The sequence below is a fragment of the Schistocerca serialis genome, chromosome 8 (assembly GCF_023864345.2).
Source record: "Schistocerca serialis cubense isolate TAMUIC-IGC-003099 chromosome 8, iqSchSeri2.2, whole genome shotgun sequence".
Classification (NCBI taxonomy): domain Eukaryota; kingdom Metazoa; phylum Arthropoda; class Insecta; order Orthoptera; family Acrididae; genus Schistocerca; species Schistocerca serialis.
In genome coordinates this window covers 52031084-52056651 of record NC_064645.1, presented here as the reverse complement: position 1 = coordinate 52056651, position 25568 = coordinate 52031084, and the positions used below count along the sequence as shown (strand labels likewise).

The 25568-nt window shown below is 42.7% G+C and overlaps 1 protein-coding gene across 1 annotated transcript in view; it reads left to right on the top strand.

Annotated features, from left to right (window-relative positions):
* Positions 1–25568, top strand: part of LOC126416137 (glia maturation factor beta) — a 37490-nt gene that overhangs the window by 1713 nt on the left and 10209 nt on the right. The window contains exon 4 of the mRNA XM_050083678.1: positions 24974–25106. Within this exon, the coding sequence (XP_049939635.1) occupies positions 24974–25106 (133 nt within the window). The remainder of the gene's footprint in view (positions 1–24973; positions 25107–25568) is intronic.

Sequence of the window (25568 nt, the reverse complement as noted above, 5' to 3'; positions counted from 1 at the left end):
CCTCCATAAAATGGTGTAGTGTGCATATTATGCATACTCAAGTTTTCCAAGACAACAGGTACTGCAAATTTAAATGTACGTATCTAATTTGTAGCTCACAAAATTTTAGCAGCTGTTCTTTCATTAGAAGAAAGTTCTAAAACAAGAAAAAAGTGATGGCAAGAGACTGGAAAGAAAGTAAAGACACTTGTAGCTTTGTTACATTCTTCATGGGATCTTTATTGCCTCCAACATGTATGATTTACAAATTGAGCTTGTAGACTACATGATTAGCAAAGGGCATATAGTGATATTTTTTTTTTTTAATTGCTTGTCAATAGATTGTGTACAAATGTAACTGAAGACTACGTAATATGCAAATCAATCATCTCACAGATGTTAACAATATTTGGTTTTGGTTAGTGTCCAATTTTACAAGTGGGTTGGTGTTTGAAGGTACTGCCTTCAAGATCTACGCATCCGGCAGGATTGTGCTCTGGTGGTGTCTTACATCAAGTCTTCCGACGCTTGTGAGTTAGAGCAACTGTCAAAGCGAGGACTTCTATTAGTTGGCATGATTAGAGCATGATTAGAAAGCCATTTATGTTGACTTCAGAATGATTTAATATAGCATGCATCTACTGTGTGTGACCCTTTAAAGTGGTTGAACTGGTTACTGAGTGGTGTCATCATATGAGAATCTATATGCACACACTGAGGTAAAAAAAAGGAAGAAGAAGAAGAAGAAGAAGAATAATGAGAACTGAAAGGTATCCTCTTGCACTATAACAAGATACAGATAATAGAAAAAGTAAGAATTATGAGTGGTATTCAATAAGTAATGCAACACTTTTTTCTGAATGCAGGTTGGTTTTATTCATGTGCAAGTACAACATAGTATTCTGCACTCTTTTGGCTACAAAACCCTGCTTTTCAACATAATCTCCATTCAATGCAACAACCTTACGTCATGTTACTGGAAAGGCATGATAACACACTGTTGGTCAAAATTGGAGTCATCTTTCTGAATCAGTAACCTTCCAATCATGTACTGTTTCCTGCAGAGTGCATCCTCCATTGCACTGAACAGATGCAAGTCGGAACGTGTGAGATCTGGGCTGTGGGGTGGATGAGGGAGAATAGTTTAACGAAGGTTTGTTACCCCCTCTCGGGTGTACAGACTTGTGTGTCAGCACTACCAACAGAGATGTCCAGTTGTATAGTGAGATATTTGATTGTGGCCCATCAGTCATTCCCCCTGCGAGTTCGGGGATAAGAATAGTCCTGCGGTATTCCTGCCTGCCGTAAGAGGTGACTAAAAGGAGTCTCAAAAGTTTTGGCTTTATGTGATGGTCCCCTGTCTGTTTGACCTCCATATCTCAAAATTCTACTGAAGAGCGAGTCGATTGGGGAAGGGCGTCTTACTTGGTGCATTGTGTCCATCTTGGGGTCAGACCTTTAGCCCACTTTCTCGTCGTCGCATTGCAATCCCACTCACTCTCCAAGTCTTGGGCAAGGATACATTCCCGGGTGCCGTTTCCGCCATCCACTATGCTGTGTTGCTTTCTGCGCCGACTACTTGTCACCTGGTATCCAGCATGGTAGCCACTCTGTTGTGGTGGGACCACCATGTACCCTGTTGGTTGTAGCCCCTTGACAACACAGGGATTGCTCCACTGATGCCTGCGCTGTTTACTCCCCATGTATGCCAAGGAGTAGATGCCTATCTCCCTGGGGCATCAGGACTCCCGGCAATGGCCACCCTGCCAGGTGGCCCTTGCTGTAGCTGGGTGGCACCCATGGGGAGGGCCCTTGGTCAGAGTAGGTGGCATCAGGGTGGATGACACGCAGTGAAGCGTGGCACATCATCTCTTGCTGGTGGCCAGCCACCAGCAGTCTGTAAGCATTTGAGGGCTCACTTTAAAGCTAACGCGTATGACCCCAAATCGTTCCCCTCCCTGGCCACACCATGGGAGGAACGAAAGGCTATGAATGACAGTGAAACGTATTCACCCCGATATCTCGTCTGTACCAGAGCTGATGGGGAATCCTTTGTATCCGTGAAGCCTCAGTTTTTTGTAGAGCATTTAGAGGACAAGTTCGGGGAGGTGGAGGGCTTGTCCAAAATGCGGTCCGGTTCAGTCTTGATAAAAACAGCATCCTCTGCCCAGTCACGAGCCTTGCTTGCTTGTAAGCAGCTGAGGGATGTGTCAGTTACTCTGTGCCTCATGTTGTTGTTGTTGTGGTCTTCAGTCCTGAGACTGGTTTGATGCAGCTCTCCATGCTACTCTATCCTGTGCAAGCTTTTTCATCTCCCAGTACCTACTGCAACCTACATCCTTCTGAATCTGCTTAGTGTATTCATCTCTTGGTCTCCCTCTACGATTTTTACCCTCCACGCTGCCCTCCAATACTAAATTGGTGATCCCTTGATGCCTCAGAACATGTCCTACCAACCGATCCCTTCTTCTGGTCAAGTTGTGCCACAAACTTCTCTTCTCCCCAATCCTATTCAATACTTCCTCATTAGTTATGTGATCTACCCATCTAATCTTCAGCATTCTTCTGTAGCACCACATTTCGAAAGCTTCTATTCTCTTCTTGTCCAAACTATTTATCGTCCATGTTTCACTTCCATACATGGCTACACTCCATACGAATACTTTCAGAAATGACTTCCTGACACTTAAATCAATACTGGATGTTAACAAATTTCTCTTCTTCAGAAACGCTTTCCTTGCCATTGCCAGCCTACGTTTTATATCCTCTCTACTTCGACCATCATCAGTTATTTTGCTCCCCAAATAGCAAAACTCCTTTACTACTTTAAGTGCCTCATTTCCTAATCTAATTCCCTCAGCATCACCCGACTTAATTAGACTACATTCCATTATCCTTGTTTTGCTTTTGTTGATGTTCATCTTATATCCTCCTTTCAAGACACTGTCCATTCCATTCAACTGCTCTTCCAAGTCCTTTGCTGTCTCTGACAGAATTACAATGTCATCGGCGAACCTCAAAGTTTTTATTTCTTCTCCATGAATTTTAATACCTACCCCGAATTTTTCTTTTGTTTCCTTTACTGCTTGCTCAATATACAGATTGAACAACATCGGGGAGAGGCTACAACCCTGTCTTACTCCCTTCCCAACCACTGCTTCCCTTTCATGTCCCTCGACTCTTATAACTGCCATCTGGTTTCTGTACAAATTGTAAATAGCCTTTCGCTCCCTGTATTTTACCCCTGCCACCTTTAGAATTTGAAAGAGAGTATTCCAGTCAACATTGTCAAAAGCTTTCTCTAAGTCTACAAATGCTAGAAACGTAGGTTTGCCTTTCCTTAATCTTTCTTCTAAGATAAGTCGTAAGGTCAGTATTGCCTCACGTGTTCCAGTGTTTCTACGGAATCCAAACTGATCTTCCCCGAGGTTGGCTTCTACTAGTTTTTCCATTCGTCTGTAAAGAATTCGTGTTAGTATTTTGCAGCTGTGACTTATTAAGCTGATAGTTCGGTAATTTTCACATCTGTCAACACCTGCTTTCTTCGGGATTGGAATTATTATATTCTTCTTGAAGTCTGAGGGTATTTCGCCTGTTTCATACATCTTGCTCACCAGATGGTAGAGTTTTGTCAGGACTGGCTCTCCCACGGCCGTCAGTAGTTCCAATGGAATATTGTCTACTCCGGGGGCCTTGTTTCGACTCAGGTCTTTCAGTCTATGCCTCATAGAAGCTTAAATATGGTCCAGGGAATTATTTTCCACAGAGATCTTCTTTTACAGTCTGATGATGAGTTGCGTGCCAATTTAGAGCGATGAGGTCTCCATTTCATACGGCGCATTCACCGGGGTCCGAGGGATCGCCAAGTTGCCACTGGTGCCTTCATCTTGGCTTTCGAGGGTGACACATTACCTGAGAAGGTCAAGGTGATGGTCTACTGTTGTGATGTCAAGCCATATATCCCTCCCCCGATTCAGGGCTTCAAGTGTTGGAAGTTCGGCCATATGTCTTCCCGCTGTGCTTCCAGCCTCATATGTCGCGATTGTGGTCGACCATCCCATCCTGATACTCCATGTGCCCCGCCTCCCATCTGTGTCAACTGCGGAGAGCACCATCCCCCTCGCTCGCCGGACTGTAAGATTCTACAGAAAGAACGGAAAATAATGGAATACAAGACCCAGGATCGACTGACCTACACTGAGGCTAAGTGGAAATTTGAACAACTTCATCCAGTACCCATGACGTCCTCTTATGCCGCCACTGTCACTCCTGCTACAGTTTCCATAGCTGCACTACATACCATCAGCTCTCAGAGCCAGAGGACCACACCTGCCCCCTTGATGGTGGAGGGGGGGGGGGGGACTTCACTCCCTGTTGCTCCTGATCCATCTACTTCAGGAGCAACACCCCCCCCCCCCCCCCCAACCATTGCATCGGGGACATCAGTTCCCCCTTCCCAGCCAGAGAAGCGTAAGACTTCTTTGGCTCCTCTCACCAGGAAGGGGTCCCTTGGGGACCTCCATTCGCAAGTTCAGACCAGCAGAACAGCGGATACCTGCAAGTGGCTGAAACAACCACCAGTTGCTGGTCGTAGGGCCTCACAGTCGTCGTCCGTCCCTGAGACTGACCCAGGGAAGTCCTCCCAGCCAGAACCGCTGAAGGCACAGTGCGAGAAACAGAAGAAGGAAAAGGTTCCCAAGAATCCCGTCATTGCGGTGGCACCCGTCCCACCGCTTCCTACAAGCTCAGCGTTTGAGGATGAGGTCAAGATTCTGGCGTCTGCTGAAGACCTGGATCTCGCCGGTCCCCCAGACTCAATGGATGTCACTTGTGTGGGTACTGAATCAGTGACCCAGCGGCGTAAACTGCCTCCCCAGTCCCTTCACGCCTTTCTCAGCCATGGACAATACCATCCTCCAGTGGAACTGCAGTGGTTTCTTCCAGCATCTAGCCGAGCTCCGACAACTTCTCAGCCTTTACCCTTTCCTCTGTATTGCTCTCCAAGAAAATTGGTTTCCAGCAATGCGAACCCCCGCCCTCCATGGCTATCAGGGTTGTTATAGGAACCGGGCAGCTTATGAAAGGATACCTGGTGGCGTCTGCATCTATGTCCTTCACTCCCTTCACAGAGATTCTGTCCCTCTACAAACACCTTTAGAGGCTGTTGCTGTTCGGGTGTGGACGCCACAGGCTGTTACTGTCTGCAGTCTTTGTCTTCCACTGGATGGTGATGATGTCCTGGCTGCCCTGATAGCCCAATTGCCGCCACCTTTCCTGTTACTGGGCGACTTCAACACCCATAACTCTCTGTGGGGTGGGTCAGTGGCAACAGGTCGAGGTGCACCGCTGAGAATGTATTGACACAGCTCGACCTTTCCATTTTAAATGATGGTGCCTTCACACATTTCAGTGTGGCGCATGGCACATACTGCGCCATCGACCTTTCGATCTGCAGCCCTAGCCTCTTACCATCTGTCCAGTGGAGTGTGCATGACGATCTGTGTGGTAGTGACCACTTTCCAATCTTTGTGTCACTGCCACAGCGTCACTCTTCTGGGCGCCCTAGCAGGTGGGCTCTGTATAAGGCTGACTGGGATTTGTTCTCCTCCACTGCTGCCATTGCGCTGCTTTCTAATGAAGCCATTGATGCGGTGGTTCACTCGGTCACCATCGGCATCATTACTGCCACAGAATCTGCCACTCCCCGTTCTTCTGGGTCCCCTCGGCGGAGGATTGTGCCTTGGTGGACGCCTGCTATCGCCGAGGCGATTAAAGATCGCAGGCGGGCACTCCAGCACCACAAGCGGCATCTCTCATTAGAAAACCTCATCGCCTTTAAACGGTTCTGTGCGCGGGCCTGCTGCATCATTTGCCAACACAATCAGGAGTGCTGGCAACAGTATGTCTCCACCATTGGCCTCCATATCTCTCCATCGCAGGTTTGGGCCAAGATTAGGCGCCTCCATGGCTATCGGACCCCTGTCAGCGTCCCTGCCATCTCACTGAATGGAAAAGTTTGTACAGACTCCGACATTATTGCAAACCGCTTAGCAGACCCTTTTGCTCTCAGTACCGCTTCTGTGAATTACCCACTGGCCTTCCGCTCCGTTAAAGAGCGGTTGGAATGTTGGAGCCTTTCATTTCACACCCGCCGTCCTGAATCCTACAATGTTCCATTCAGTGAGTCGGAATTCCACAGTGCCCTAGCCGCTTGCCCTGATACAGCTCCCGGGCCAGATTGCATCCACTGTCAGATGCTGAAACACCTCTCAGTGGACTGCCAGCGACGGCTCCTTGACCTTTACAACCGTATCTGGGTCGAGGGTGAGTTTCCGTTGCAATGGCGGGAAAGCATTGTTGTCCCTGTTTTGAAACCTGGCAAGAACCCATTGGAGGTGGACAGTTACCACCCCATTAGCCTCACCAACGTTCTTTGCAAGTTGCTCGAACACATGGTGAGCCGGCGGTTGAGTTGGGTACTCTAGTCTCGGGGCCTTCTGGCTCCATCTCAGGGTGGGTTCCGTAAAGGCTGCTCAGCCACCGACAATCTGATGAGCCTGGAGTCAGCCATCCGTATGGCCTTTGTCTGCCGTCAGCACCTTGTCGCTGTCTTCTTCGACGTGCGGAAGGTGTACAATACGACATGGCGCCATCACGTCCTCTCTACGCTTCATGGTTGGGGTCTTCGGGGTCCACTGCCGATTTTCCTACGAAATTTTCTGTCGCATCGTACCTTCCACGTGCAAGTCACAGCCTCCCATAGTTCCTCCCGAGTTCAGGAGAACAGGGTACCAGAGGAATCAGTCCTAAGTGTCTGCCTGTTTTTAATTGCAATTAACGGGCCCGCTGCGGCGTTGGGAACGTCTGTCTGAGCATCCTTGTATGCTGACGACTTCTGTCTCTACTATAGCTCCATTGGCATTGCAGCTGCTGAACGTCAGCTGCAGGGCGCTATCCACAAGGTGCAGTCTTGGGCTGTAGTGCATGGCTTCCAGTTTTCGGCTGCCAAGACCTGCGTTATGCATTTCTGCCGGCTTTATCTTGCCAGCGAACTTCTTGCTGTGGTGGAGACACATCGGTTTTTGGGTGTGGTTTTTGATGCCCGGTTGACTTGGCTCCCACGTAATCGGCAGCTTAAACAGATGTTTTGGCGGCATCTTAATGCTCTGCGATGCTTGAGCCACACCAGCTGGGGCGCCAACCGATCTACTCTCTTAGGGCTCTGCCACGTGTTAATCCAGTCCTGTCTGGATTATGGGAGCCTGGCTTATGGTTCAGCATCTGCATCTGCTTTGTGGGTGCTGGACCCAATGCTTCACAGCGGGATCCGACTTGCCACTGGTGCTCTCCGGACCAGCCCTGTGGACAGCATACTTGTGGAGGCAGTGTCTCTCCACTACCGTTACGGCGCCAACGTTTACTGGCCGCTTATGCTATGAATGTTTGTAGCTTGCCCGGGCATCCTAATTATCGTCTCCTGTTTCCTCAGTCGGTCGTCCATCTCCCAGAACGTCGGCCCCGGTCGGGTTGTGTGATCGCGGTCTGCATCAGAGAGCTTCTCTGCAGGCTTGGGGTTTTCCCTCTTCCACCTCCTTTCCGGGCCCCTCTGCGTACACCCCCGTGGTGTGTGCCCCGCCCTTGCCTTCGGCTCGAATTGGCACATGGCCCGAAGGACTCAGTCCCTCCAGAGGCCTTCCGCTGCCGCTTTCTTTCCATCCTTGCCACGTATCAGGGCTCTGGCGTTGTTTACACTGACAGTTCGATGGTTGCTGGTCGTGTTGGTTATGCTCTCACTCTAGGGGACCACTACGAACAACATTCATTGCCAGCTGGCTGCAGCGTTTTCATTGCTGAGCTGGTCGCCATCTTTCATGCCCTAGAGTATATCTGCTCCTGCTCAGGTGAGTCCTTCGTTATCTGTAGCGACTCCCTGAGCAGTTTACGAGCTATCGACCAGTGCTTCCCTCGCTGTCGTCTGGTGATGGCTGCCCAGGAATCCCTCCATACTCTTGCCCATTGCAGCTGCTCTGTGGTCTTTGTGTGGACCCCTGGTCATGTCGGCATCCCGGGCAATGAACATGTTGACTGCCTGGCCAAACAGGCCACCAGTGAATCAACTCTGGATATTGGCCTCCCGGAGACTGATTTGTGAGCTGTCTTACGCTGCAAAGTTTTCGAACTTTGGGACACTGAATGGCGCACCCTGCCTTCACCAAACAAACTTCGGGCCATCAAGGAGGCTATCAGTGTGTGACACTCCCCCTTGCGGGTCTCTCGCAAGGAGTCTGTTGTCCTCTGCCGGCTGCGCATTGGGCACACATGGGTGATGCACGGCCACTTATTGCGCTGAGAGGACCCACCTCTATGTTGCTGCAGATCCATTTTGATGGTGGTCTACATTTTGTTGGAGTGTACCCTTTTAGCTGTGCTCAGGTAGACGTTCGCGCTGCCTGACACGCTCCCTGCCCTTTTAACAAATGACACTGCCATGGCAGGTTTAGTTTTGCGTTTTATTCGGGCAGGGGGTTTTTATCACTTAATCTGAGTGTTTGTTATTTTTTTTTGTTTTGAGTCTGGCCTTTGGTGTACGATTTTAGACTGAGTTTTAGTGTGTTTCTCAGTGGTTGGCTTTTCCTTTTTTGTCTCTATGGTAGGCCAACCACTGTCACACTCTGTGTGATTTTAATTCGTTTTATCTGATCTCTGTCTGAGTCTTTCTTGTCCTGTGTCGTCCGTTGTCGTCTCCATTCTTCGTTTTCATTCTGTGTGGGTGTTTCCAGTTCTGCAAAAAGGGACCGATGACCATCGCAGTCTGCTCCCTTCAATCTCACAAACCAACCAACCATCAGTCATCTTGAGTGAGAGTGTCAAGAAGTTCCAACATAGCAGGAGTTACAGCTGTGTGTGACTGGCCAGCATTTGGAGACCAAACAGATTTGTGGTGGTGGTGATTATAATGATGATGGTACTTGATTTGTGGGGCACTCAAACGTAAGGTTATCAGTACCCAATCTTTTCACAATCCAGTCTTGCCACTTTTATGATGATGAAACGATGAGCACAACACGGGAATCGAACCCAGGACCTCACGATTGAGAGGCAGCAATGCTACCAACTAGACCATATTTGCGAGACCTGGTTGCGATGATGACAGATGCTTTGCCCAATGACTCACCATACTTTTTTTAGTGCCAGGCCTCAGAAATTCTGTAAGCACCTATGAGTGTGCTATGGTTTTCCACAAAAAGAAACTCTCTGCTTGGAATGCGACTCCATCACAGATACCATTTTGAAGGTTATATAACCATCTTTTGGAGCTTAATGAAACTATAGGGGCTGAAGTAGGAATATTCCATAATGCCCCAAAACAAAATTGTGCATTTTTTCGACTAAAATTTGCTGAGAAAAAAAGTGTTGCATTACTTTTGAATGTCTCTCATAATTGTGTAGAGCAGTGCTCATCTCAGAAAAGGGGTAGTTTCCATGCAATTGAAGTGTACTACATTTACCATTAATTTAATACACTGACAACTCCATACCACTTCAAATTTTCCATCAGATTGCTGGCCTGTATGTTCGCTGTACATGGCTATGACGTCCATGGCATTATATGATATGATACAGCACTAAATGGTTACTTTCATCATTTTATTTTATTGCATCAGTGCCACAAGGAATATGGGATTTCTTCTGTGCCCTGTAGGCAGTGGGTGTACCACAGTCCAGAGGACAAAATGCATCTAATGGTGCATTAGACTTCACAATGAAAATGGTCAGAAATGGAAAGTACAAAGAAGAATGCCTTTGTAACAGGGTATTATTTGGGGAAGGTGTGGACTAGCAGCTCTCTGGAATGTGGGTGGAGGTGCAGATTATGTAAGCCACCAGTCTGTTGTCGAAACACATTATTAACAATCATACATGAAAAGAGAGTAGTGTATCTGCTGCAGACAGACCTTCTGACACAAGCACGGTGGTAAGGAAATGTTGTCAGTGTGAGACGGTATGGTGGGGCAGCAATGAGACAGCCAATAGCCAGGACTAGGCAGGTATGTTCAGCAGAACTACTCTGGTGACAAACACAGAACTGCAGGCTGGAGAGCAGTGGTGGTTACCCACGGCACAGAACTGGCTGGAAATCACTTCGTGGCCTGGACTGTGGAGGCAGCGGCAGATTGCCAGCTGCTCACGTACAGGCAGTCAGATGTTGGTTCACAGCCTGGATGCAGTGATTTTGGCCACATCATAAGTCTGGCAACGACTGGCACGGGTTGTGTGTCACAATTTGGTCCAGTTATACCGATGGTGATGGGCTGGTCTTGGGGGTTAAAATACTGCAGGAGAGCCACATTTCTGTGTCACTTCGAAACCTCTATTAAGGGGCCAACAACCAGAGACTGGCTGTTGTTATGCAGTAGTTGGTCACTGTCCCAGACTTCACTGATGGCTTGGTGGAAGTGGTTGCTGGCTTCTGCTGATGCTGCTGTGCAGGTGGGAGCATAGGCAGGCTGAAGCTGTGGCCTGATTATGGTTCTGGGCTGCTTTTCATGTTATTGCACCTGTTACTCATTGATATCTATTAGTAGACTGTAATTTTATAATACCATAACTTCTTGGTAATTTTAGAGATTGGATATCAATCCTGGTTGTAAAAAGTGCCCCAGTTCTAAGATGGAACCTGAGGAAAGCTGACTGGATTAAATATTAGTCCTACATTGAGATACAATAAATTGGATTCTGCCGAAACTGGAGAACTGCAAAAGATTCACAAACCTGGTACATAAAGTGGCCCTAAATGCTATTCCTTGTGGGGTTAGGAAGGAATACACCCCCTTTTGGATGAAAGAGTGTGAAACACTAATGGAGAAATTTCTTTAGAGCAGGGACAACGAGACTGCAAAACAACTGGTCAGTACTATGAACGAGGAGCCAGGAGCAGATGGCAGAAGGCAGTGGAGAGTCTAGATTTTACGTATTCCAGCATAAAGAGCAGGAGCCTGCTGCACAAATTAGGTGGTGGCACGATGCCTCACAGGCTCTCTCTTGACTCTAGTCCATCTGAGACTGCGACTATCCTAAAACAGACCTCTAAAATCCAACAGAAGACTGTTGAAAAGAAAGAGATTTCCAGAAATGTGAAAAATATATCACTTAATAATAATCAACATGGACATGGTAAAAGAAGTGGAAACAGAAGACATTGTCAAGGCCTTAAAGCTGATGAATACAGGAAAAGTCGCTGGACCTGATGAGATCCTACCAGAATTCATGAAAGAACTAGGAATTTTAGGAAGGAGGTGGTTGGTGAAATAGGATGCATCAGTGTGTGCACACTCCCTAAGATCTGGAAAGAGCAAAAGTCATCGTGGTGCTGAAACGAGCCCAAAGAATTTCAGGTCAGTATACCTGCTATGTAACTCCTATTCAAGAGAATATTACTGGCTAGATTAATTCCATACATCAAAGTCAATCTTCCAACCTGTCCGGTAGGTTTTTGAGCAGGTAGAAATTGTTGTGGCCAAGTGCTGTCCCTCACAACCTATATTCAGAAAGGTTTCCAAAATAAGATGAGTACCAACCTGGTTCTCAGCTAACAATACAATATGGATTGAGGGCCTTCTGCTTAAGCAAACTAGAATCATCAAAAGCATACAGACTTACACCTTACTAAAAAATATGTCAACAGGCAGGAAAATCGGGTTTCACTTCATGATGTGAACAGCAAGAGCTTGGCTCTGAATAATGGTCTGCCACAGGGTCCAGCACTAGTACACATTCTTTTCAATCAATATAGTACTAACATGCTAGACTCAAAATTGCTTAAATTTGCAAATGTGGATGACCTGGCCATTGCATATCAAAGTAAAAGTTTTAATGAGTGACAAAGTATTGAATGCAGACCTGGAAGTACTGAACACCTACTACACCAAGTGCCACCTACATCCAAATCCTAACAAAAATGACCAGCACCACAATAACCTTAACAATAGAGAGACAAATAGAACACTACAACTCAATATGAATGGCAAATATGTCAGGCATGAGGATAAGCCTAAATACTTGGGAGTGAAATTAGATCAGACTCTGAAGTGTAAGTCTGATGTATATCTCACATCTAGAGGATATAAAACAGAAACTAACATTTTATAATGCTACCCTGTCGAAACTCTGGAATCAAAGGGGGATGTGGAGCAAGTGCACTGTGGACTTCAGCCCTAGCCCTAGCCCTCGTCTACAGCATGGTTGAATACTGGTTACCAGTCTGGATGAGAAGTGCACACGCAGCTAAAGTCGAGATCCAACTGAAGGAAACAATGCGTATAATTTCTGGAACACTCAAAGCCACCCCACATGCCTTGCTGCCAGTCCTAGCAAACATAGAACTCCCTAAAATTAGGTGATTACAGTTAGCCATAAGATCATACAGAAAAATCCTAGACAACCCAGAACTCCCCATACACCAAGACCTAGCACCTCTAAACAGATTTAAAGCCAGGTCACCTTTATGAAAAATCGGTGAAGAACTGTGAGGCTTCGACTTGAAGACAGCTCAGAAATAACTGTCGGGTGTAGATGAACATATGAACTGTAATTCGGTGGATGACCCCAGCAAGAAGACTGACGTATTCGACCTCCCAAGGAAATTGTGGACAACTTTGAAGGGGTCTATCGGGCAGTTCCAAATGTGAGTGGGGGAAATCCAATTGATGGACCATTTACTTGTGTGTGAAGTTCACAGTTATGAGTGTGATCTGAAGGATATGCACAGACTAATCCAACTCAGCCAGAGTAGCTAAAAAGTATTTGTAATATTGTATAATATTGTAAGAAAATATATAAAAATATTGTAACTCACTACAGAGCTATCAGAATATTTTAGTTATTACAATATGTCATGAATGCCTTAGTAAATGCTAAATGAGTAAATAAAACAAAAAACTAGCAGGACATTAAAGATCTGCTGTACCTATTGCAATAATACATGCACTGGAAGTCAACATACAAAAAATAATTTGGAAAGATATCTCTAAGTGGAGGCTCAAAAAAATTTATGAACTACATTTTTTCTTATTCATTAATTTAGTCAAGTTGAAAATTATATTCTGCTTAGTTATCGTAATAATACATGTGACATTCATTGCTCATCTGTTAATAATCCATTTGCCTTGCTCCATGTGTAACTCACTGTCATCCTATTCTTGCTGTCATCTCACGAGACACAGAGGCGAACTGAAACATTGTCACCACTTGCTCAATAGCATGCTGATCCATATTTTGAATTCAATACAGCAACGACTCTGCATGCCATGGATTTGGCAAGTCCTCGGACTGTTTCTAGAGGTATGTAGCACCCAATATATATGTACTGGTCACAGAGTTACAATAAAGTATGAGCTAGTGCCGAGCTGGAGCCCAATGTGTCCTAGGTGTACTCTGTCGGGTTCGGGTCAGACGAATTTGGTGGACAAGGCTTCAACATCTCATTCACTACCGGGCTCCTCAGACCATCGTAGCACAATTATGGCCTCATGAGAGGGATAGTTATTCTCCTGGATGATACCCGTGCCATCAGGGTAGACATCGCGCGTGGAGGGTTGCGGGTGGTCCTCAATAATGTTCACATAGTTCACAGCTGTCATGGTGCCTTCGATCACTATTAGAGGTCCTGTGGCAGCCCAAGTGAATGTCCTCTGTAGCGTAATATTGCCCCACCGGCCTTTGCCTGTGATGTGGTGCCGATTTCGAACATCTGTTTGCCTGGACAAAGGCATATCAAGTCATAACTGTCAACCCAGTGTAATGTGAAACCAGAGTCATCTGACCAGGAGGTATGTTTCCATTGATCCATGATCAGTCTCAGCCCCTTGCTCACTGTGATTACTGAAGATGGCGGTACCATCCATCAGGATGTAATGTAACGTCATCAATATTGCAGACATCCGTATTTTGAGCTTACAGTATATGGTGACTGTGTCATCTGACTTTACACTCACAAACAGACACAGATAATGTGTAAAATACGTACCTGCAGAAATAACATGAAACTAATGGGACAATAGCAGGAATCAGAGGGATTTGGGCAAGGAAACACTAAATATGTGGTGTGCGTACTGTAAGACCTTCGGTACACACACCATCAGATTAGTTGATTTGTCGCTCTAATGAAGTAGGCGAGTGTCAGCAATACGTCTCGTGGTCTTATCGTGGCGTGTTTATCTTCTGCCGTTAGGTCAGACGATAGAAATGCCACTTGCACGCTTAGAGTAGCAGATTGACGGTGACCAACTTTAAACAGAACTTGATTAATTTTCACACACATTTATTAAAATAATAAAAAGCATAGAAATTACTTAACTTGATTCTGGATGCTGTTTACAATTGACAATCTGAAGTTCCTTTGGTCTGGGTACGTTAATCTTATTCTCACATATCTCTGATACTTGACAAAGTGTCTATACATTTCTCTTCATGGCTATGTACAGGAATATGATTATCTTATTAGGCGCGGACTGAAACTTGACTATAGACTGGTAAAGACTAATGTAGACTGGTACAGACTAATGCAGACTGACTAATCAGAGGTCTGTACACTCGTTATAATACCTCACGCGTTCCGGTATCACTGCGCGAGTGTGATCCGCGAGGAGAAAAGGTTCTACGTTAGCAGCAATCTCATTAGCTGCGTTACATATTAATACGCAGATCGACGGAAGCAGAATTTGGTCCATCTTTATGGCAGCACCATCTCGTGGTGCGGAGACGGACAAGCGCTGCACCTGCGCTGTAGTGCTTAGCGGGGCGCGCTCTAGTGGGAAAGTTGTGTAAGCGCTGACTGCGCAGAACTATGTACACAACAAAATATATATCGGTCATAGTAATGAAGATACACAAGAACAAACAAAGACATTAATAATCAGCAAAACCTCAATTAAAAAAAAAAAAAACCTGAAAAAGGAAACTAGTTTCAGAAATTTCACTTGTCCTATACAGCTTAAACAAAGTCAGCGATACTATGAATGTGCACATAGCTCCAAAAACCATTAACTGGAAATTTAACTTGACACATATAACTCAAACGAATTTAATGATACCACAAAACCACACAGAGCATTACAAAGCTTCTATCAAACATTTCACTCAATTTATGTAGCTGAAACAAAGAAAGTGGCACAACAACACCAAAACTCGAAATCTCCCACTGTAAACAACACACTGCACTAATAATTTCAAACCTGAAAATGAATGTATTGCCCATAACTCTAAAACTGCCAACATCACACTATCTCACTAACGGACTGCCACAAACACTTTAAGTATAATTCTTACAAACAGCACTAAAGCATTGCAGTGAATCACTAACAACACTCACAGATGATTTAGAAATATAAACATCCCACACTTCAGAGTGCCACTGCGTAGTCTGACACACCCTCTTCAGACTGGATCAGTTTGAAATATGCCGTGCCACAGTGATGTCACACAACATGACATGGTTTATGTTACAGGTCAAAACAGACAGGTTGTACCACAAACTTCATTTCACCTACCCACTGCAGTCATAATTAATGCTTTGGGGTCAATGTGGGAACACACAGGCATCATCCTGTACTGATCCCCATCTTTAACAGCATGGACTGAATTGCTTGCTTTGAAACACTTGTGCCTGCATCGACACTTTACTCTGCTTTCAGTTCTGCCACAGGTGCTGATTTGCAGAGCAGACATGCTTCTGTCCTCCACTCTCTTTGATGAGGCATGTATGTGCAACATCTTGTCACCTACTTGTAGCTGCACTGCCCTTTGACAACTTTCCATGTAGACTTGTGCTGGTACCCTGGGAACATCTGGCCAGCTTAGCCACTTCGAGATGCTCATTCCCAGGTGCCAGGCCGTAACAATCTACCCTTTACTGAAGCCACTTGATTCCACATTTGAAGTCTGTATCATTGCCAGAATGATTTCCCATTCATCTCATTTTCCACTTATTTACTGGTATTACTTCATTGTGTGCCCGTCATGCCATTGAGCACTGTGGGGTGGGTAATGGTCAGGATGTTTTAGCTCAGCAGCATGCACCTCTCCACAGCTCACAGGCTACCCTCAGTTTTTGAGTGTTTTATATGTTAAAAGACCATTTCTCAATTCCATAAGTGGAATCTGGTAATAAACTCTGACTGGAACCTTTCCTTTTGACACATTGGATGCTTAGATTTGTACAAGCTATTTTGTGTATCAAAAATATCTGATGCCACTTTTATTCTCGAGTTGCTTGCTTTCCATGCTAATCCAGCCATTGTTTTCAGCTGCCCTAAATACAAAATCTCATCAACTGAGTCTGTGACTTCATTGATAGTTTGTTCTTCTTTGTTTTAGATGTTTTTATTGCACATTATTTAGTCTTATTAGAATTGATTTTCAGGCCTGATTTCAAACTTCCTGTTTTCCCTCTCTTAGTTATTACAGTTTATTTACACTAAAAGCAATCAATAAAGATGGTTCAGATTCCATTAACATGTATTCCATGTTCTTTTGCCTGGTTTATAGATCTGAAAGCTTCCCCTAAAACTGCTGAGAATATATTTATTGATATGTAACCTCTTTTTCTCACTCAGCTTTCAGTTCTGAATTTTAGGCTTAATGGAAGCTGTAGATTTAATGCTTATTTTGAAATTCTAGTACAATATTTCTTTGTCATTAGTTACTGTGTTAGCTGCCATCTTAACTGATTTCTCAAATCAAGTTTTCCCCATTTCTCCTCACAACCTCTCTAAGACATTTCTGATTAGTCTTTCTTTGGGTAACATATTCTGTCATGCTTCAGTTATTGTTTGCTCTTAATTGCACCATCTGTTTAACTGTTTTACAGTGTTCTATTTAAGATTCTCCTTGCCAAACTGACACAACTTTTTTCTTTCTCCCTCAATATATTTGTTAAATAATTGCCACCTTTCATCTATGTTGGAATAAATTGTTGGCCATCTTTTGTAATTTGATCTTGTGTGGCACTCTGTTGTCCTTAAATAATGTCCACTTTTCTGATTTCACTCCTGATTAGTTTCTTTCTTCCTAGTTTTGTGACTATTTTTCCCTGTGTTTTAGCAGTCCATGACAACTTGATAGCATAAAGTTGTTTAAGACTATCACACTGTAGTCTTATAAGGTAGATACTCAGTGTTTTCGAGATAACTGCAAATAACTTTGTGGATGTTCACTGCCTCTTACTACACATGGAATGATTTGTTGGCTAGGTGCAGTGGTTAGCTTGTGAGATACATTGAGGGGAACATTTGTTTAGCAATTTTCCTGGTGTTTTTCCAGCATGAGTTGCTGGCAGTGGAGGGTGAACCTTTGACAATGCCAATCACTCATCCTGGCAAAACATCAGGAAAATTGTTAAGCTAGCATCAGCCAAAGAACCCAAGACAGAAGCCAATGGGCAATAGATCTGCAATTATGAATGTTTACACATTATTGCAGGGAAGATGTACATACACTGCCTGGAAAAAGATAAATAAATAGTACCACCTTTAGACATTTGCAATTCATCCAAGATTTATTGTTGCAACAGTACATGTGGAGTATATGAAATGATTACATTCATGGATCAATAGCGCAGGAGATTCTTAGATAGCAGGAATTTACTCATGCTGAAACACCCATATTAGTATGTGGTGCAGCCTCCACAGGTGGCAATGCACACGCTTACTCTGGCATCCAGTCGATTGTACAGATGGCGAATACTGTTCTGGTTTATATTACTCCACATGTGCTTGACCTGTTCATGTTGTTCTATAAGAGTTGTTGGTTGACGAATCATGTAAGTCACTTCTTGTCACGTACATGCTCGATTGGGGTTATCGTGCTGGCCATGAAATTGCTTCACACCTTGCAGAGAACATTGAGTTTCACAGGCAGTGTGTTGGCAAGCATTAATGCTGTTGGAACAACGTATTACCATTCTGTTGCAAGAACAGCACAAGTCCAAGGCTAACAACATTCTGCATGTACTGAGCACTGGTATCAGGATAGCTGTGCATGTAAACGCTGTGGCGTGAGTGGAAGACCAGATACAGGAATGCATGTCTGTAACCCCACTGCTTCCAGTGGCTTGGATGGCCTCCTCTCGGCCCCCTTGCCGTGAGGTGGTCATTTCAACGAGGTTGCAGCGTGGGCACTGTCTTTTTAGGCATCACCATTTGTTAAGTGGTGCTTCCCCACCACATTGTGTCCAACTTTCATCTGTCTGCCATTTCCTGATGGAAAGCCCTTTTTTTAATGGCTTACATTCCTGCTAGTGTTTGCCGTCTGAGCTACTGGCCGTTATAGCAAATGATGCACGGGCTGTTGACCGCGTTTTACTTTTTATCCATCATCACAATATGGCAAAGGCCATTTAATTTTTAGTTCTGGACCTCCGTCTCTGTATTGCATACTTTATAGACCTTTCTCCATGTCCTTGCTGTCCTCCCTTCGATCAGCTGGGGTTGACATGTAGTCATGTTCAACTCCTCTCTTTGTTTTTGTGTTTTACAGTTTTGACGTGGGTGTGTATGACCCTAGTTGTTTTTGCACCTTAAAATAAAACAAAAAAGAATCCACTGTTAATAACATTTGCAACAGTTCATGTGGACGCATCTGGGCCCACAAGCCAACTTATCTGTGCTGCGGTCGCTGCACAAAATTGCCACTGCTGCCCTTACGACACGACGATCCTGGCAGGCATCTGTGCTACAGGGACATCCAGAAACTTGTCTGTGTGTTTGCCCAATCTGCCGCTTCTGCTTGTATGATACACCAATCCTGGCGGGCATCTGTGCTGCGTCTATGTGTTTTAAAATGTTCATGTGACATTCACTATTACAGGGTACATGCAAATGATGCTCTGGTAACTATGCCATTTGTTATCAGATGATGATGAAACCATTATCAGCACATTCACTACCCTCAGGTGGCATACACCGTCATTGGATCAAAATCGACATCTCTCCAGATGCACTATATCTAAATAAATAAGAAACAGTATTAGGTCTATTCACTCTCTGTCAAGTGACACCAATGTTCTGGGTCTGAAAGATTTTTCACTGTATATTTTAAGCCTCTGCCTTCAGTTTGCTAGGTGAGACCTAAACCATTTATTTACAGCCCACTTATAACCAGTGCTTCAAGTTTACATGCGATCAGCTATGTCAAATGCTTTACCAGGATCTAGGATAAACCTGTTACATGTTTTCCTTCTAAAAGTACTTTTGTAAATTTTGCCATTGGTGGTTTTATCTTCTTTCCTGACTTGATTATAAACTTTTCCTTGCACAGAAGCTGTTATTTATTTAAATGACCCATAATTCCATTTTCTATTTTGATTTCTATTATTCTTGAAACTGATGTCTAACCCTTTATATTTCTATATCTCCTTTGTGGATGGAAGGAAATTCTGTGTGGTATAACTGATCAGAAAAGTAACCAGATATGAACGACTCATTTATTACATCTCTTAGGGGTGTTTTTATGCTGTTAATACAGTCATTTAGCAGACACATTGGAACACCATGGAGAGCAGTTGGCATTTTACTCTGAAATTGATGTATGAACCCACCAATTTTATCCTTAGCGGTGGACAGTGGTTGGTATGCCACCACTGTCAACGGCGTCTTCAGACATGCCTTTGCTGCTCATTCGGCCTCATCACTGAAGACAATTCGACTCCACTCAATGAGATTCTGCCAAACATGTTCTGGAGGTGCCCCAGACAATGGTTGGATACCAGCTTTACAGTTGCCCACCATACGGCCCGACAACCAGGGTGTAGTCTCATTTCATAGGGAGAACATCCAACAACTCTGTCAATAACAGGTTATGTAAGGTCGAGAAGTGGATCAATGTGTTGTTGACTTGCTCTGTTTGTGAAGCTCATTGACTTGAATACATCATCCAATTTTTTTGAAAAGTAATCATTTGTTTGTACATGTACATCACATGTACTGATTTCTGTCCCATTTGGATAATTCCTTCATAATGTGTCATATTTTACTTCCTCTTTTTTGCAATAATGATATGACATCTCAAAGTTTTTATGTGATCAATAATGTAAGATAAGTGTCTGGTTATTCTTGTAGCAATTTGTAATGGGATATCCTCCTCTAGCATTACTTTGCCTCAGCAGTAGTTGTCAATACTAGTATTATTTTTTGGATTTTGGGCAGCTCAGTATTATCTCAGCTACTTTTCTGGAAACTTTCATATAATTTTATACACAGTGTACACAAACAAACACAAACATACACACAAAATTCAAGCTTTTGCAACAAACTGTTGCCTCATCAGGAAAGAGGGAAGGAGAGGGAAAGACGAAAGGATGTGGGTTTTAAGGGAGAGGGTAAGGAGTCATTCCAATCCCGGGAGCGGAAAGACTTATCTTAGGGGGACTTATCTTAGGGGGACATATTTAAAGAAATATGTCTGCTTGTGTCTGTATATGTGTGGATGGATATGTGTGTGTGTGTGTGTGTGTGTGTGTGTGTGTGTGTGTGTGTGCGAGTGTATACCCGTCCTTTTTTCCCCCTAAGGAAAGTCTTTCCGCTCCCGGGATTGGAATGACTCCTTACCCTCTCCCTTAAAACCCACATCCTTTCGTCTTTCCCTCTCCTTCCCTCTTTCCTGATGAGGCAACAGTTTGTTGCGAAAGCTTGAATTTTGTGTGTATGTTTGTGTTTGTTTGTGTGTCTATCGACCTGCCAGCGCTTTCGTTTGGTAAGTCACATCATCTTTGTTTTTAGATATATTTTTCCCACGTGGAATGTTTCCCTCTATTATATTTATACACAGTGTGTTATATTTCAAGCATAAAATTTATGAAAAGGAATTACATTATTTTGGATGCTATAATCTTTAAATACAAGTTCTGAATGTACAGTTAAAATTATTTTTTAGAAGCATTTGAAATTACAAATTATTTGGCACACTTAAAATCTAGTTCCGTTTACTATGTTTATTTCTGGATTCATTTATGAAATAATAATCAAAACTAATAGAAATTCATTTATCAAGAAAAATTGTAAACCCTTTGGAATATTGTTATTTCTGCTGAATGAAGTAGTAGTAAGCATGCCTCTGATGTGATCGGACGTATTTTTGTATTTTGTGCGAACAGTGTAATTTTGGCTTTGTTAATGTGAAAAATCAAAAGACTGTATGATATACTAAAATGTGGCAAAATATATTAATGTAACAACAAAACTTCTGCAACAACAATCTTCAACTTTATTTAGATCAATTCAATGATGAGGACCTAAGATGTGAGAATTTCAGCTTCAAGAATCAGAACCCTATACAAGTAGAACTGGAGCCAACTATACATGAAAGGACAAGTAAACTAGAAAGTTTACTGTAATCTTCACTCCTCTCAAATCTTCATAAAAGACTAATGTGGACAATAGCTGCAAGTAGGAAGGAGGGGGTAGATCACAACTTGTGAGATGGGTACAAGGTATTCAAGAACCTGTTGCTAACTTCATCCACTTTCATCATATTGTTATTTAAGTCTTCACAAATAAGAGATTGTCCTTCAGGTGTACATATCTTATCTAGCACTTGCATTAATTTTGCGAAAAAGTTAATTGACATAGCTGTGCTAATAAGCACAGAGTAGTCAGTTTTAAGTGTGTGTGTCTTTTTTTTTAACTCTGTCAGTGACAGCTTGAAATATTTTTCTTCTCTAATAATCTTTTGTAGTAATATGCTGATTGATGAGAAGTTAAAACTATGTATTCAGTTTCAGTTCTTTTGCACTAGTGTCCATTAAGCTGATGTAAGTTTAATTTCTAATTGTTGCACTTTGTTCCTTATTGATTGAACATTTTGGTGAAAGACTGTCAGTTAGTTAAAGTTATTTGACTTGGGCATTTCTTCTTCCTTCTTTCTATCAAAAAGCCCTTTAAATGGTAAGGAGGTTTTGTCCTTTTACTTACACTGCTGCTGCTAATGCTAATGCTACTGCTACTGTGGCCATTGATTCCTCCTCAGCTTCTGGAAATCTTGCTCCCACTAATACTGTTTCTCCTTTTCCCCCACTTCACCGCATCCTGGTTTTCACATTCCTTGCTGTTACTGCTGTTGCACTAGCTGCTGATTCTGAAGACTATAATGATACTGCTGCTGAATTTGTTACTTTCTCCTTTGGCAGTGCCATCAAAATTATTCCACTTGCAGCTGCTGCATCTGTGACATCTATGGACAGGAGGCAGGCTTATCTTCAGTAGCCCACTGCTGCTTGTGTTCTTGAGGGAAACCTCTTCTCTGTTGTCTTCTGCTGTCTCTAGTGATACTGGATGACGTATGCCACTGTTTTTGAAGTTAGTTTTCATTAACTTCCCAAGGTTTCTTTCTTTCTGCATTCCATGTTTCTTGAAGCATCATTTTTTCCAGGTCAACTGTTCTGAGAAAGAACATGTTATTCATAGATTTGCAGATATTTTTGGTAGATCTTGTTGGTTTTCCTCATTTACACATGACCAGCCTATTGGATCATACACGTGTACCTGTGAGTAAGGCCTATTACAACAAATTTTTGTTTTTTGAGTCTGTTTAAGGGTGCCTTCTGTGTCCGAGGTGCTTCCGTAAGTTCATTTTTATATATCTCATTTGCACCACCAAATGTTATGCATTGATTTTTCAATTTCTGATTAGTATAACTTAATTACATTTTTCAATTTTTTTTTTACGTGTATACACCAAGTTTTTATAAAACCAGTAACTCTTGAGCCCATACTGATATCCTAATGTTTCTGCTGACCCTCTTCTGTGACTGTCAGAACAGAGGATAACATTCATGTTTCACTATCCAGAATGGCTTGTCTTATTTCAGTTTCTATGCATTCACATTCAATTGGTCGCTTGGAAAGTTTGTTTTCATAGTGAATGTTGTTTCCATCACTCAAAGACAAAATTAAATGTCCATTTGAAAGTCCCTGATGAGGGAAGTCAGGTTTTTTATCTTTCATTGTATTATGATTTACTCTGTCAGAAATTTTACTGTCTTCAGCCAGGCACATAACTTTTTTGTTGCACATTAAATCAGTCTTGCTTCAAGATATTTTTAGGTTAAAATAGTTTTTTGTAACATTAACTGAATTTTTATGTGGTGATTGGCAGAATATGATAACAATATTAAACTGCTTTCAGACGTTTTGCAAAACAAAAGGAAATGTTTTCTATTTAACATAATCTTTTTATGTTACTGCACTGATAATATACTTTGAACTCTCTTTCTCCACAAGGTTCACATAAAAACTGCACCATATAATTCAAATGTCTCACAATCACACAATAAGTTTTGCAATTCCAAGTGAGCAAAACAGTATGAATTATACTGAAGGAACATATGTTGCTGAATGTAGTTTACTATCTTTACTACACTACATTTAACTGAAGATAGTCACATTTTATAGAGAGATTTCCTAGAACTTGTATTCTTGTTACCAAGTTGTTTTCTTTTCAAAGTTGTTCAGCAGTATTGTATCTTCTTTAATAAGTCAGTTATTGTCTGAAGTTGGTCTTGGGAACCACAAACTGATTCACTAAATAAACAGATTCTGCAGAACATCCACAGTTTGTGATTTTTATTTATAAACATTAAATTGTTCTAGCAAGCAGTCAATGAATCCATTAACATTATTTTATTGTGTTGGATAATGGCAGTATCCATATCTTTAAAATCTGCACAAAAGCATACAAGTGTGATGTGGAAAGTAGTACTTGGTCAGTCAAAACATCTACATTTGCAGGATGCACACAGTAGAGGAATCAGTATAATTTTTATTGAAACAAATAATGCTACAGGCTGTTTCATCATCAGTTATTGATACAAAAGAACAGCCACTTCACCTGTTGTTCTTCTACATTATTTTCTTTTTTGTCTATCCATAATCTATGGGAGAGACATTCAATAAGTAATGGAACAAATTTTTTTCTCAATCAACTTTGACTGAAAAAATGCGGAATTTGCTGTGGGACATTGTAAAATATTCCTGCTTCAGCCCGTATGAAGTTCAAACACATGGCAGCACTATATGTAGCCTTCAAAATGGCGTCTATGACAGAGGTACATTCCAAGCAGGGAGCTCTCATTGAGTTTTTTTTTTGGTGGAAAACCAGAGACTCACAGATACTCATAGGTGCCTGCAGAAAATGTCTATGGAGATCTGACATGAACAAAAACATGGTTAGTCAGTGGGCGAGATGTCCGTCATTGCAACAAGTTCACACAAACCTGTCTTATCTCACCTGTGCCAGCTGGCTGCTAACAACTTGACTCCTGCAATGAGTTCATGATCACAAAAATGCAAATGAACTTCTCCATTACAATGCAAGGCCTCACTCAAGTCTCTGAGAGCAGCTCACAAAACTTCATTGGACTGTTGTTCCTCATCCACATTACAGTCTGGATCTTGCACCTTCCAACTTCCATCCCTTTGGCCTAATGAAGGGTATACTTTATGGGAAGCAGAACATGAATGATGGGGAGGTTATTGATGCAGCAAGACATTGGATCTGATGTTGACCAGTAGTGTGCTACCATGTGGGCATATAGGCCAGTGCATTGAATGGAATTATGTTGAAAAATAGTGTTTTATTAGCCAGAAGAGTGGGGAATGATATGGTGTATTGAAATCCTGAATAAAACCAACCTTCATTCAGCAAAAAGTGTTGCATTATTTATTGAACACCTCTCGTAATCCTGACACTTCACATCTTTGACTTTTACACTTTTCATCATCCTATGCCAACTGCTTTAGTTTTATCTGTTTATGTTCTGGACTGCAGTTTTACCCATGTGTTGTGAATGCAATGAGTGAGGCATTATGCAGTGACTGTTGGAATTATTTAGTTTGCAGTTTTCATTATTTTCTCAAACCTAAACAAAAGTGATAACACATGCATGGAATTTTGGTACTTTCTGTCCTTCCCCAGATACTAATTCAAAGCCCTTTTTCCGTAGGATGTAAGTCCTGATGACCTCAGAGAACTCCTCCCAAGCCATCAGCCAAGGTTTGTTGTTTATAGTTACCGAATGGAACATAAAGATGGAAGAATCTCATTTCCCATGTGTTTCATCTACATCACACCAAGAGGTTTGTATGGCATTAAAATGTAAGCTTGGGAATAACTGAGAGACACTTATATCTTTAATTAAGAATAGAACGTCCGAGATGAAAGAAGAAAAAGAAACTGCTAGAATAGTGTAGCTCATTGGTTAAGCACCAGACTACAAATCTAAAGGTTTGTGTGTCACTCCCTTATTTAAATGATCTCTCAAGAGACCTGTGGTGAAATTTAAGAAGTGGGATGTTTTGTGCAGTGATTGCAACTTAACACTAAACAGTAGAAAATCTAGTGTGTAATTTCTGTACAGAATCAGCAGTAAATCATTACTCAGTCACACCTTTCAATATGTGGCACAAAATGGAATAGTAAAGGAAGAGATAAGGTGACAAAGTCAAATGCCACTAAGTGGTATATTGGGAAAATTACCAGAAATGTATGTGGGTCATTCAATAATTAAAGGGACAAATTGGTCTCTAGAAAAAAGCATT